This window comes from Hippoglossus stenolepis, chromosome 1 (genome assembly GCF_022539355.2).
Source record: "Hippoglossus stenolepis isolate QCI-W04-F060 chromosome 1, HSTE1.2, whole genome shotgun sequence".
In the NCBI taxonomy this organism is placed as follows: Eukaryota; Metazoa; Chordata; class Actinopteri; order Pleuronectiformes; family Pleuronectidae; genus Hippoglossus; species Hippoglossus stenolepis.
The window spans coordinates 18,195,969-18,209,059 of record NC_061483.1 but is presented as its reverse complement, the minus strand read 5'-3'; the positions used below and the strand labels follow the sequence as shown (position 1 = coordinate 18,209,059).

General features: G+C 39.2%; 1 protein-coding gene across 1 annotated transcript; it reads left to right on the top strand.

Moving 5' to 3' along the window:
- The first annotated feature begins 1,826 nt into the window (after window positions 1-1,826).
- On the top strand, window positions 1,827-12,380 carry smyd2a (SET and MYND domain containing 2a). Its single transcript, XM_035153539.2, has 12 exons — window positions 1,827-2,118; window positions 3,443-3,506; window positions 4,103-4,213; window positions 4,651-4,711; window positions 5,589-5,716; window positions 7,195-7,262; window positions 7,378-7,480; window positions 7,622-7,732; window positions 7,997-8,117; window positions 8,286-8,460; window positions 9,499-9,607; window positions 9,851-12,380. Exons 1-12 carry the CDS (start codon window positions 1,946-1,948, stop codon window positions 9,932-9,934), a joined length of 1,308 nt encoding a protein of 435 aa, XP_035009430.1. The 5' UTR covers window positions 1,827-1,945; the 3' UTR covers window positions 9,935-12,380.
- The last annotated feature ends 711 nt before the right edge of the window (window positions 12,381-13,091 follow it).

The window sequence follows — 13,091 nt, the reverse complement described above, 5'->3', positions numbered from 1 at the left end:
CTAAACGGTGTCTGGTGTTTTCATTGGCTTCAGTTATGTGATGGTGGAAACTCCACATCAACCACAAACATGCCCAGAGTATGTTGATATTTCTGTGTCATCTCTGAATGTGGACTGCTGTGTGTAAATGATAGTAGTAATAATCGTCTCAAAACAAAGTTACATATATGTATAAAGAAAACAATACAAATGTGTGACAGAAATTGAATCATATAATACTCAATATAATAATGAAAACTTGAGTTACGTCAAATCAGGGAATGTGTTATCATAAAAGTACGTTTTAAGTTTGGATTCAAAGGAAGCTACTGACTCAGCCTGACGTATTTCCTCAGGCAGGGTGCTCCAGAGCCTTGGAGCTCATATTTCAAAAGCTCTTTAAAACCCTGTTGTATCCCACTGCTGCTGCTTTGTAGTTCTTCAATGTTAATGAGTCTGCAGCGTGTTAGGTGATGAAATCAGCTCTAAAAAGCCTCTGGTCTTCTCTTCCAAGGATGGGCAAATATCATGAAGATAAACATGAATTTTACATTTATCCTCAGCCATTACTATTTAATGAAGTGAATGTTTTTCTTCCATCAAATGCTGGAACTTAGATTTCCATCTAAAAATGTACAAAGTGCAACAACAGCCTGATGTATGTTGTGCTATGGGGCAACTTTTTGTCCTGACCTAGATTGCATAGATCTGCCTTAATATAAGCTCCAAATTTTATAACAACAGATGGATAACATTTCTTCTGGGTTACTAGGACAAAGGCAATATGGTTAATGCATTAGGCTACAAGTTACTCATTTATAATGTATAAACAGTATGTTTCACTGTCTCAATAAAGTGCCCCTTATCGTTCTAAGAAATTAAGTTTTATAGAAGCAAGTTGTATTTTGTACATCTGTACACAACCGCCACGATTCTGTATAGAACATATCTGTGAAGATAAATCACTGTGTCTTATCTAGCTTGGGTCTGTCTGTCTACTTGGGTAAAATTCAAAATGTATCCACCCAATGACCTGGAAAGACCTCAGAGCACCTTGACACATGCATCATAATAATTGGGATTTATTTTATGCAAACCAATTTGAATATTTATTTTGTTTGAGTTTTAAATCACAATTATTTTATTGTTTGAGTATGTGAAGCAGGAATTTCACTCAGATTCCCAGTATAACTCTCGCTGTGTCCTTTTGTACACAGTGCAGTGCTGAGAGCAAATCTGCAGAAAGACGATACACACTGACATTTGTGAAACAAGGACAACAAAGATAAGCAAACATAAAGGCTATCTATGATGAGCAAGTAAATATGAAAGAATAGATACTCTCCAGTGTCATTTTATTAATTTAACAGTCCCTGCAATAACTCCTACCTTCATGAAGGTTTTAAAGTTTAGTTTTTGCTGAAACTGTTTTGTTTCACAGTTTGTGTTAATACGTGAGTCATAGTTTGTTGAGGATTTATATTTTCTATGCTTTTTAAAGTACACTATGTGCTTGAGTAATGAACAATTTTCAAAAAGTGATCAATGATTTGTGATTTTACTCAAATATACAGAGCAAAAACACCATTGTCTTTATTCTATTTATTTTTTAAATTATTTGTATACCTTTTGCTAGTTTTGTTTTTTTAATCCTGAGTGTTTGTTTTATTGCTAACGTGTTCTTATTGATCTATCTTATTTCATGTCTTTGATTTTATTGTAAAGCAAGTTGAGCTGCATTTTATGTATAAAAAGTGCTGTATAAATAAAATGTATTATTATTAGTGTGCTGGCGCATGCATGTCTGTTTTGTCGCCTCTCCAGCAGGGGGCGGTGGGGGCCACACCGGACCCACTCAAAGCGGCGGGGAGGAAGAAGGGGCTCAGGCTGCCAGGGATCTCGGTTCGCGTCGCTGCGGGTGTTCGGTGGTTGTGACGGAACTGAGGAGCCTTACACCGGAGGAGCCATGAAGAACGAAGGGATCGAGGGCACGGAGCGGTTCGTGAGCCCGGACAAAGGCAGAGGCCTGCAGGCGCTGGGGCACTTCGCGGTGGGGGAGCTGGTGTTCGCCTGCCCGTCGTACTCCTCCGTGTTGACAGTGAACGAGAGGGGGGCGCACTGCGACCTGTGCTTCACCAGGTAACAGCCCACCCCTCTGACCCTGCTGGGGACTCAGAGAACAGGCGAACACACCTCCGGGACGTGTAGCCACGAGCTGGTGGTTGAAGACAGTGGGAAGAGGGGGGCGGCGTGTCCAGAGCTAACCTGGCTAACCTGATTACCTAGCTAGGTTAGCCGTTAAACCTCCGGACACCCGCCGAGCTGCTGCAGACTTGAAGTGGGTCAGTGCGGCGAGGCAGCTCCCCTGAGTTCACCCTGTCAGACGAGCACAGAATACAACCACTTTACTGCTGCTTTAAAGCCAAACGTGTAAAGTAAAAACCTGCTCTCCTGTAGACTCATTGAGCCTATTAACATCTTTAGCATGATGCTAATGCTTACAGGTTTGTTAACGGAGCACTTGACTTATGTTAATATTACATTTGCTGACAACATCGCAGGTGGTCATTAGTTACTTTGCCCCCAAAGTCAGCCTCCGTGATTTCAGATTCAGCGTGTGTTCATCTTTCATTTATCTGCCATGAGAAGATCATCACAACATTTAAATGTCTATCCCATGCTTGCACCAGTAAGGGTGTGGAGATGATATGGAGGCTGGGCCACATGACCCCTGACACGTGTCTCTGTGTGTAGGTATCCTAGACTGTATATAAAGAGGTTGCTATACTGTGTAAAGGAAGGTTAAACTGCTCTGGCCCTTTTTAAAGGGTTAGGTGTCCGGCTTGCCTGCATGTCTTGTTAAACTATGATGCACTTTAACACACGTTGGAGTTAAATGAAGTTCTCTGCCACACACTGTCGTTCACACACATGCCTCCTACACTAGTTGAAATTGGTGGAGCAGTAAAAGGTTAGGGTGCTAAATATAGGTGTCCATTTGTCCCAAGAGAGGAGGAGCCAGGAGACGAGAAGGCCAGAGGTGCTTGTGTGCACTGGGGGTGGGTGGTGTGGTGTGTGTGTGTGTTTTTACATTTCCTACTTTCAGTCAGTCGCTCAGTCCAACATTGTGTGTATTGTCTTAGGGCTGGGCAATAAAACAATATCAATAATCATCACAATATAATATCCATCGATCAGTTTGTCAAAAGTTCATATATATGTCAACATGCTTGTGCATTGTGTAAGCACAACTAGGAGGTATAACACAATTAAGTGACCTCATGTTTATAAAATGTTTTTTTTGTTGTCATTCTCAGCTCATAAAAAAGAGTTTAAAACCACAATGTTCATTTGAATCCATGTTATTTCACATTACATTTGAATTCTTCTTGTAAAACGACAACACTGGTCTCATATTGATGGTTGTAGCAAATAAACATCTTGTGTCTTCATCTCATTACAGGAGAGAAGACCTTTTTAAGTGTGGCAAATGTAAGCAGGCCTTCTACTGCAATGTGGACTGTCAGGTAAGTGGTTCACTGAGAGCTTCATAAGTGTGTGTGTGTGTCTGAGAGTGTGCCAGTTTCCTCAATTAAATAAAGGAATAGGACATGAAGATATTTCCTACATTATTTAAAAATAAATAATAACAGAACACCTAAAAACATCTGTCTTGGTCTTTTCCATTGGACTTTTTTGCAGTTGACTTATTTTGTCAGTTTGAGCTCTTTGTTCTATCAAAACATGAGACTTTTGCTTCACAAATCCATCACAGAGTAAACTGAAAGAAACGTAGTATTGTGGTGTTCTTGGGACCCACTTTGGCAACTTGGACCAGAGAGCACTCAGGCACACTGTTGTTGCTATGACGATTCATTCCCGTTATCCAGTTTTAGATTCATTGCACAAATCACACTCTGTGCACTGCAGTTAAAAAAAAGAACTTTTACGTGTGTGTGAATATTTGACACTTTGTGATCGTATAATTATTCTTCAGCCATTCTATATATTGTTTTCTTTCCCCTTCCAACTTTCCGTCATTCCATGTATTTTTCTGTTTAACAGAATTACTTGTGATAATAAGGGGGCTGTTATTTCTCTCTTCCTCTTTGTATTGATGCAGAGAGGTGATTGGTCCATGCATAAGCTGGAGTGTGTAGCCATGTGTGCCTATGGGGATAACTGGTGTCCGTCAGAGACTGTCAGACTGGTGGCCAGAATTATCATGAAACAGGTAAAGTAATAAGAAGCAGGAAGAAATGATTCAACAGCCTTTTTATTGTGAACAACATGGAAAAGTTTAACATAACCAACGAATGAGAATCAAGTAAAGTGAGAGAAGCAGATGTGAGATGCTATCACAGAATAATTGAAATAAAGATAAGTGAGGCAAAGACATAAGGCACAACTTGGTTTATTATAAAAACTGTGTACAAGTCTGGAAATGTATTAATCTAACAAAGCATAATCAGAACATTAGGTCTTATATTACTGTTTGTGACACTGTAAACAAACATATAACTTAACTAAAAATAAATATCCATAAATGTAAACTCAAATGATGTAAATTAAAAAGAAAAATCTAAGATTTAAAACAAAGCCACATTAAATCCTCCAATGCTCTAATCTTAGCTATCCTGAGTAAACCAAATGTTTTTTTTCTTGTTCCAGAGAGTCACAACAGAGCGCACCCCTTCAGAGCGGCTGCTGCTGCTCAGCGAGTTTGAAGCCCGTAAGTGTGTGAACAAATGAGCATATATATTTAATTTCACATGATCTGCAGCAGCACTGGGACTTAAATCCCAAACTTCTGGATGCTGTAATTTCATGATCACTCCCCTAACAACTACATCCACTGTGCCCTTGAGCAAGGTAAATATCCTGTACTTTAAACAAAGTACTACTGCTACTAATTTATTAGCCAAAACACAAAAAATCAAGACTGTGTTCCACCTCAGCACCCACTAAGTGTTTTCTCGGCTCCAGTTGGTATTTTCATTTAATCTGAGCGGTTGTTGAAGGCTCATGTGTGTCACCAGCAGATTGTCACAGAATTAACCTTCACACCTGCCTGTCATTCACACAAAGCAAATCAGTGGCCAGCTGCTGTCTGCTGCCACCAGTCTGAGTGTGTATGTGTGTATGTATGTATGTATGTATGTATGTGAGTGTGTGTGACTGACTGACGATGACACATGGCCTGTAGCAGTTGCATACTATACACTTTACACTGAGGGGTTCTTTCATGGAGCTATGTGGTCGACATCGATGGTAGTGGTAACAAACTACAACCAAATTCTTACTTATAATATTTTGGATCAATGGGCAACTTTTATGTTTTAGTCATTATCTTTTCATTATTGCTCACAGATTATTATGTGCTATGTGACATGTTTTTTTTTACTTAGCTGCTCCTTTTGTTCTCAAGAGGGTTTTCATAGTTTAAAAGTATTTTTTAAGATGTTCATTTGTAAAAGCAAATGCTAAGAATTACACAATCTTCTAGACACAAAGTGGTCTTTCTGTGGTGTTCTGTCATGTTTTTGACTTTTGATTCTGTCATGTCCCCTCTGTCCTTGTCTTTTGGTCTGTTTCATTGCCTCCTCCAGATTTAGATAAGATGGACAGTGAGAAGGATGAGTTGAACCAGACAGACATAGCAGCACTGCATCACTTTTACTCCAAACACATCAGTAATCTTCCAGATGAGCAGGCTCTCACTGAGCTCTTTGCACAGGTAATGTTTGATATTATCTAAAATTATTTTAGATCAGAATGAAAGGATGTTTCAGTCTTGTAGTTTCTATAGAGTCACACTGTGTATGAAGTTACTGTAGAACTGTGGTGACAAACATTAGCTGTAACACAGGGTACCACTTTGTTTGTATGTATCTTTAATTATTTCTAAATGTACAGATGCCTCTTCCCCATTTATTCACAGCTTTTGTGAGCACTATCAGTGCAGTTGGCACTGTGCTGCTGTAATGCAGAGTCAGTCCCAGACAATGAGATTAAACGTACTTAAGCAGCTGCCTGAGTCACCTGTACCAGCTACTGCTCCTTCAGAGGGAGGTGTTTTTTCAAAGAAGCACAACATTGTCAAAATGGATTTTTCCTTAGATTTTAATGTGATTTTTGTGCTCTGAAGTCTGAACAGAACATTTTCTACACATGAGCCTTCACTTATCTACAAAACACAAACTTAATCATTAAACGTTTTACACTTTCCTGCAATGAAAGAATGAATCGATCCACCCTAAATTTGGTGTAATATATTTTGAATTGCTCCTCCATTCCAGAATGCTCTTGGTTGACTCCTTCCGTTTGTTTCATTAAAGTTGTGTGATTGGTTAGGGGCGTGTCAGAGGTTTTGCCTGTCACACAGACAGGTGTTGACCTTTCTCAGTCTATGGAAGGATGTTCTAGTTGCAACATACACGCACATACATAGACCCACTGTGGGCAAATATAGTATGTTCATGTGCCCACACTACTCCAACCATTTGAATACAACTTTCACATCTATCTAATAACTATCTCTCTCCTCTTACCATCCTGCACTCACACATTACACACATGTTGTTGAATTGAAGCCAGGATCTGTGTCACACACCCCCACTGGTCTTGTCTGTTTAACAGCATTTAGCTCTTTAATTTGATCCGTCAGAGGCCACCTGGTTTTAGTAATGCGATCACGTCAGACCACATTGGGAGGGGGTCTGGGCCACATGTGTCCACATTCTTTTAGCAGTGTGAACGCAAATCTGTCCTGGGCCACTTATGAAGGGCCTTATGAAGTGAAATCGGACACATCTGTAAACTCAGACTGGCTCAATGTTTGGTCTTAACCATCACAAATGACGTACGTGTGAATTTGCATGTAGGGCGGGGAAGTGAGATACGATCACAAGGGATCACAGGAAACTCATTCAGGACGCATTTTAATGCCAGGTGTGAACACACGTACTAAACGCTGGCCACTTGTGATCGGATCTCTCAGGACGTGTACTTCAGCTTCTTGTTTCAGGCTGCATTTAATCTGAAGAACTGGAGTTTCTTCTCAGTGGAAGGGTTGTGATAGTACGGTAGAGCAGAGGGTGGTGCGAGTTGTGTTATCATATTACTCACCCTGCCGTTCTTTTTCTCCATCTTCACCTGTTTTTTTTTTTGTGTCATCTCTCATGCTCCGTCGCTCCTTTTCTTTTCTTTCTCCAGGTTAATTGCAATGGCTTTACTATAGAGGATGAGGAACTTTCCCATCTGGGATCAGCTGTTTTTCCTGAGTAAGTAGTCCGAGTCTTCGCTTGATTATTGCCCAAGAGTCCGTTCAGTCGTCATCACTTTTCTGATTTCTTAATAATTGATTTGACCCTTTGTGCTTTTCTCTTTTCCTTCCAGTGTAGCACTGATGAATCACAGCTGTAGCCCTAATGTCATAGTGACGTATAAAGGCACAGTGGCTGAGGTCCGAGCTGTTCAAGAAATAAACCCTGGAGATGAGGTAAGAAAACGCAGGAATCGTTTGGCAAAAATATGCAAAAAGAAATTACAGAAATACAAATGTTTATTTTGATTGATGTAAAATGGCCATTTAAAACAAAACAAATCTCATCCATTTAACTTCCTGTCTCTCTCTCTATAGATCTTGAACAGCTACATAGACCTGCTCTATCCAACAGAGGACAGGAAAGAGAGGTTGTTGGATTCCTACTTCTTCACATGCCAGTGTACTGAGTGCACCAGCAAGTCTAAGGTACCTTCAGCTGTTCTTTTCTGCATCTCAAACATTCTCTTAGTTTTTGAAAAAGCTTATTTGATATATAGAATATGGATTTGGTAAAACCTATCAACTGTGATCTTAAAGAATTATACAAGAAAGAATCTCAATACCATCCGTCTTCTGTCTTTAGGAAAATGCAGCAGGTTCATAGTGGCTGCCATCACCAGTGTCTGTTTCTTGTGCAGGATATGTTACCAATAACGGTTTCTTTATTCTTGTCTTTTCATGTCCCTTTAGGACAAAGAAAAAATGGAAATCTTGAAGCTGAGTTCTCCGTCTGAGCCTGAGGAAATCCAGTCCATGGTCTATTATGCCAAGAATGTCATAGAGGAGTTCAGAAGAGCCAAACACTACAAGAATATCCTCTTCCTCTGACTATAATTGTGTTCTCCCCTTGTCCTCTTTGTCTTTTCAATTTTCTCTGTCTTTTCCTTTATCTTCTCTCCTAACTAATGACAACCGTTCATTTCCCTGCCTCCTCTTCTTTTGCTTTATTCTCTGTCATTACTCCTTGACGCACTGGCACCCCCCAGCGAGCTGCTGGAGATGTGTGAGCTCAGCCAGGAGAAAATGGGAACTATATTTGCAGACACCAACGTCTACATGCTGCACATGATGTATCAAGCCATGGGCGTCTGTCTCTACATGCAGGACTGGGACGGAGCCATGAGCTATGGAGAAAAGATCATTCAACCATACAGGTACATTGACTCTCAGCAGGGATGCAGTCGTGCGGCTACAATAGATAAATCAATTGTACAGCAACAGTTTTGTAGACAGATTTTAGAGCCCTGTAGACATGTTAAGTGGCTGATTTGGCTGCCAATGTTGATTAGAATGTTATCTCACTTGTTTAAGGCACAGATATCGTTCCTTAGACATCTGTTAGTTTGTCAACATTTCTGGTAAAAGATGAGATTTTAAATCACGCTTTAGTCTTTTAATAATTTCTTTTAACTTCACTTTGTTTCTTAGATTAAAGCTATCAATGTTTTATTTGCAAAAACAGTTTGTTTCCCATAAAAGGATTCTTATTGTACCGACAATATTTACACAAGTGTGTTGCTTCACTGAATTCTTAAACATGATAATGCCAAACATATTTTTCCTTTGTGTAATACCACACTCAGCCACTTCTACTCCAGTGAATGGTTTATTTTCAAGTATGGTGTTCTCCCAGCTTCGTAGGGTTTGAACTTTTGTAGCACACAAATAAAATAATTATATTCCAAGCAGCATACATCTATTGCTACATTGTTGGCAAATATGACTCCCACCTCTGAATTTGAATCCTGGACCTTTTTTCCCCCCATGAAATGTGACGCACTGACTGTGCCACTGAGGAAACATATATTCCACAAAGTCTCACATCTTAAGACTATCGCTCGAGCGTTCATATAAAACTGAACATTAAGATTTTCCTAAACAACTTAAGATCATTAAGTCTTGGGATGATTCTAAAAAAAGGTTTCACAACATTTAGTCCAACAGTTTTAGAGGAGATGTCAAATATGGGTTTAAGAAATAATGGAGAAAGGTTTTTAGTACATTTGAAAGTAATTGAGCAGTAGAGCTATTTATAAGAAAGGCAGATAAATTTAGAGATTAAAAAGATGAAATTATTTTTCTAAAATGTATTTTTAATTATCACAGCACCAACTTGGACCTGACCCTATTTATTTATAGATTGTATCTAGTTTCTTCTCACATTCACTGCTTACATTGTGTTCTCTCTGCAGTGTGCACTACCCAGCCTACTCACTGAATGTGGCCTCTATGTATCTAAAGCTGGGACGTCTGTATTTGGGCCTGGAAAAGAAGACACCGGGAGTGAAAGCTCTAAAGAAGGTATTTTATTTACATCTGCTCCATTGGTGTTTTGATTGGTGGCAAGTTGATATTTCAGGCAAGTGAAGCTTGTGTACAAGCTTTGATCCACCTATTCACACAACTTAATTTACTATATGTTAGTGTCCTGGGCTACATTACTGTTTTGTTTTATGTAACCATATAATTTTCTGTTTGATCAGCTGTCATGGAAGAGGTGTCGCCACAGTTTAAAACTAACCCTGTTTTTTTCCCTGTTTTCAGGCAGTGGCCATCATGGAGGTGGCTCATGGGAAAGATCACCATTATGTAGCGGAAGTTAAAAGAGAAATTGAGGAGCAGAAGTGAAGGAGGTGCAGCTGAAGGAGCAAAAAGTTTAAAGACAGAGGCACTGGAATGAGGAACCTCTCGAAAAGCAACAACAGAATTACACATCACATCTGCATGGCATGCATCTTATACCTCTCTGTTTTTAAAACTCTTTCATTGCCCACCCTCCTCTCTTCAGACAGTTTCTTATTTTCATATCTACCGTCAACATAATCATGTGGAGGGTGAGCACACCTGTATCTGCAGCAGCCTGCCACACCTTGACTTCAAAGCAAAAAAATAAGGTTTACATCTTTGAAGGTTATTTGAAAATAATGGTTTGTGTGCTGATGCTCAAAACAGGACTTAATACAAATACTGCTATTCAGAAAAGGATCACAGCAGCTGAGAAAAGAAGCTTTAGTTGCTGCATTTGAAGCTGCAACAAAGCTTTCATGAGACACCAAAGTAAGGTCAAGTGAATCTTATCCCAGTTTTTCTGTCTTTGGGGTCTGAGGTCATTCACCGTGATCTGTGGACCCATCCACACAACATGTGGCAGCACTTTTGGCTGCACAGCTTTGTTCCAGAGCAGCTGCTCATGTAAAATTCTGTTTTTAAAAAATCATTTCAAAGTTCAGTTAAAGAGGGTTTTACTACTTTTTCAAAGCTAATGCAATTTAATTCTATCGAATATTCAGCAGCAGAGTTTCTTGCCTCATTGACTACTGCTTAAACTGGAAAAACGACTAATCATGCATAGAGTACTCTGTAGCAATGGAGAAGAGAATACAAAGAACAATTCCTGAATGAATAACCAAGGGTTTGACTTGTCTTACAGTATGTTCTTATGTATGAAGTGCTGCATGTTCTATTGTTTGTTTCTATTTGTTTAGTTTATTTCATATCAGGCTTGATGACCAAAGGGCAACGGGTTTAACTGACAAGGAACCAGCTATAAATTCTCTGTTCACCTTAAGGGGTGCTGATCTGAAGTCAGTCACAGTGAAGACATAGATCCTGGATCAGAGCCCCTTTGCTCTCAGGAAAAAAAACACAACACTGTAGCTTATGTTGCCTTTTGTCAAGAAATGCATCATCATAGCTTTATAGTGTTTTCTCCTAAACACCATGAGTCCAGATTGTCTTTATCCTGGGAATCAAATCATCTTAGCAGCAGTGGGCAGACTATTTATGTGCAACATATCTGAATCAGAGACATTGTACCTTTTTACAATTTATCAAAGCAAAATAGGGGGAGATTATGATCATCCTCATTTACAATTTCAGCTTTATAATCTGTATCAATACTTTTTAAACATCTCCCTTTAATTTCTACTTTACCGGGTTTATTTTGCACTCTTGTAAGATGAATAACCTGAGATGATTCAAATACCATGATAATCATCTGTGAAACACAAACATGGCAACTTTTTTAAGGCAGTATTACGTTCAGCAGGAATGAGTACTCGTTCCTCTGAGTCTGTGTTACAAGGTTACAATAGGCTGTGATCAAGAAAACCATGTATTATGGTTTTATTCAACGTCGATCAGGACATAAGTAGGAGCTGGAACAGTTATGGGTCATGACACTGTATTATTTTCTCTACTGTAAATTTGACTTAGGCAGGGTATTGAAATATCAAGTTAAAAGCAGCTGGACTTGCTGTCTAATGTCAATGGTTTAGACCTAAAGACTAAGCATGCAATGTGTGAAGGAGGCTTTAAAACTATGAAACTTAAGGCAATGCAAAGATCATCACCTGGGCCTTATGTAAAGATTCTTCCACTCAAATTTTGCACAATTTTGTGAAAAAGAAGAGATGGGGGGGGGGAAAAACGTGTAAGCACATTTTGTTCCGAGTTATTAGTTCATGTCAGTAGACAGTTGGCTTTGACCCTTGAACCTGCAGTCTTCACACTATGCACTGCCAGAGGAGCTAATGTCAGATCTGATTTCATCTTTTGCTTTAAAACCTGTAGCTCCCCTTGTGTTTACTATGGATGCAGTTGTATGCACCACATGATTGTGGGTTACTGAGGATATTACGGAGTCATATTTGTAGCAACTCCAGCACAGGTGACCATGTCTGTCACCTACAACAATGCATCTGGACGGTGCCTGCCTTACAGCATAGGTCATCAAAAAGCACCACCGGGGGGGTTGCAAATGGCACAACCCAAAAACCATCTAAACCATTTTTTTCAAGGTATATTTATTTTCTGGTCAGACGCTCACAAAGTGCACATGATTCATTTTATTTTTCCTGAAATGTCATAAAAGATAAAAGCTGTGGCGCAAGGATTTAGAGCATTGAACTCCATAATCACGCATGTAGAAAACCAGGTGTAGACTGATATCTCTGAAATAAACTGTTAAATTATCAGGCATGAATTTTATTCTAATGTTATGCATACCTAAAGTCTGAGACTCTTGATTCTTTCTGTACCATGTCAATGGAACTCAATAAATAACGTTAGGGCACTTGCTTTGCTACCGATGCTTATTTGTTCACTTGAAATATGTACAGAATTTGATGCTCCTGCAGTTTCTCATGAGCAGTTCATGTCACAGGTCCATCTTAGATCTGTATTTCATGATCATGTAAACAACGAGGCCAACAGACATATTTTGGGGTATAGGTTCAAACCATAGACTAGACTTTAAATGCAGTTTATGGTTCAAACGAGGGATAGTGCTGCTGAAAAATATCAGGCCTGAAATCATAGGCTGAACCATTAATTCAGCGATAAATCATCTATAAGAGTTCAGTACACTAATTACACATTCCCAAGATGATAAGTACGCTGTTAATTTAAGATGCTTTGATGCTTTAAGAAATTAAAAAACCCTGCCTCTATAATCAATTGTGTCTGATGCATTTTGAGATGTAAGATGAGCAAAGAAGATGCATGTAAAAGCTGCCATATAGTGCCAAAGGAAAGATGAGATAAGATACAATAAGATCGTACTTATTAATCCCAAATAAGAAATAAATAAATGTATCTTTTGTATTGTTATATGATTTTGCAATGGTCATCTCTTACTCTTCATATTTTTACACTTCACTTATATTTGATACTATTTTAATGCAATGAAATCAAACGCACACACACACACACACACACACACACACACACACACACACACACACACACACACACACACACACACACACACACACACACACACACA

Coding starts and splice junctions, on each gene's coding strand:
- smyd2a (XM_035153539.2), top strand. CDS start 1,946: ATGAAGAACGAAGGGATCGAGGGCACGGAGCGGTTCGTGAGCCCGGAC. Junction 5,717..7,194: donor TCACTGAGCTCTTTGCACAG/GTAATGTTTGAT, acceptor TTCTTTCTCCAG/GTTAATTGCAATGGCTTTAC. Junction 9,608..9,850: donor GAGTGAAAGCTCTAAAGAAG/GTATTTTATTTA, acceptor CCCTGTTTTCAG/GCAGTGGCCATCATGGAGGT.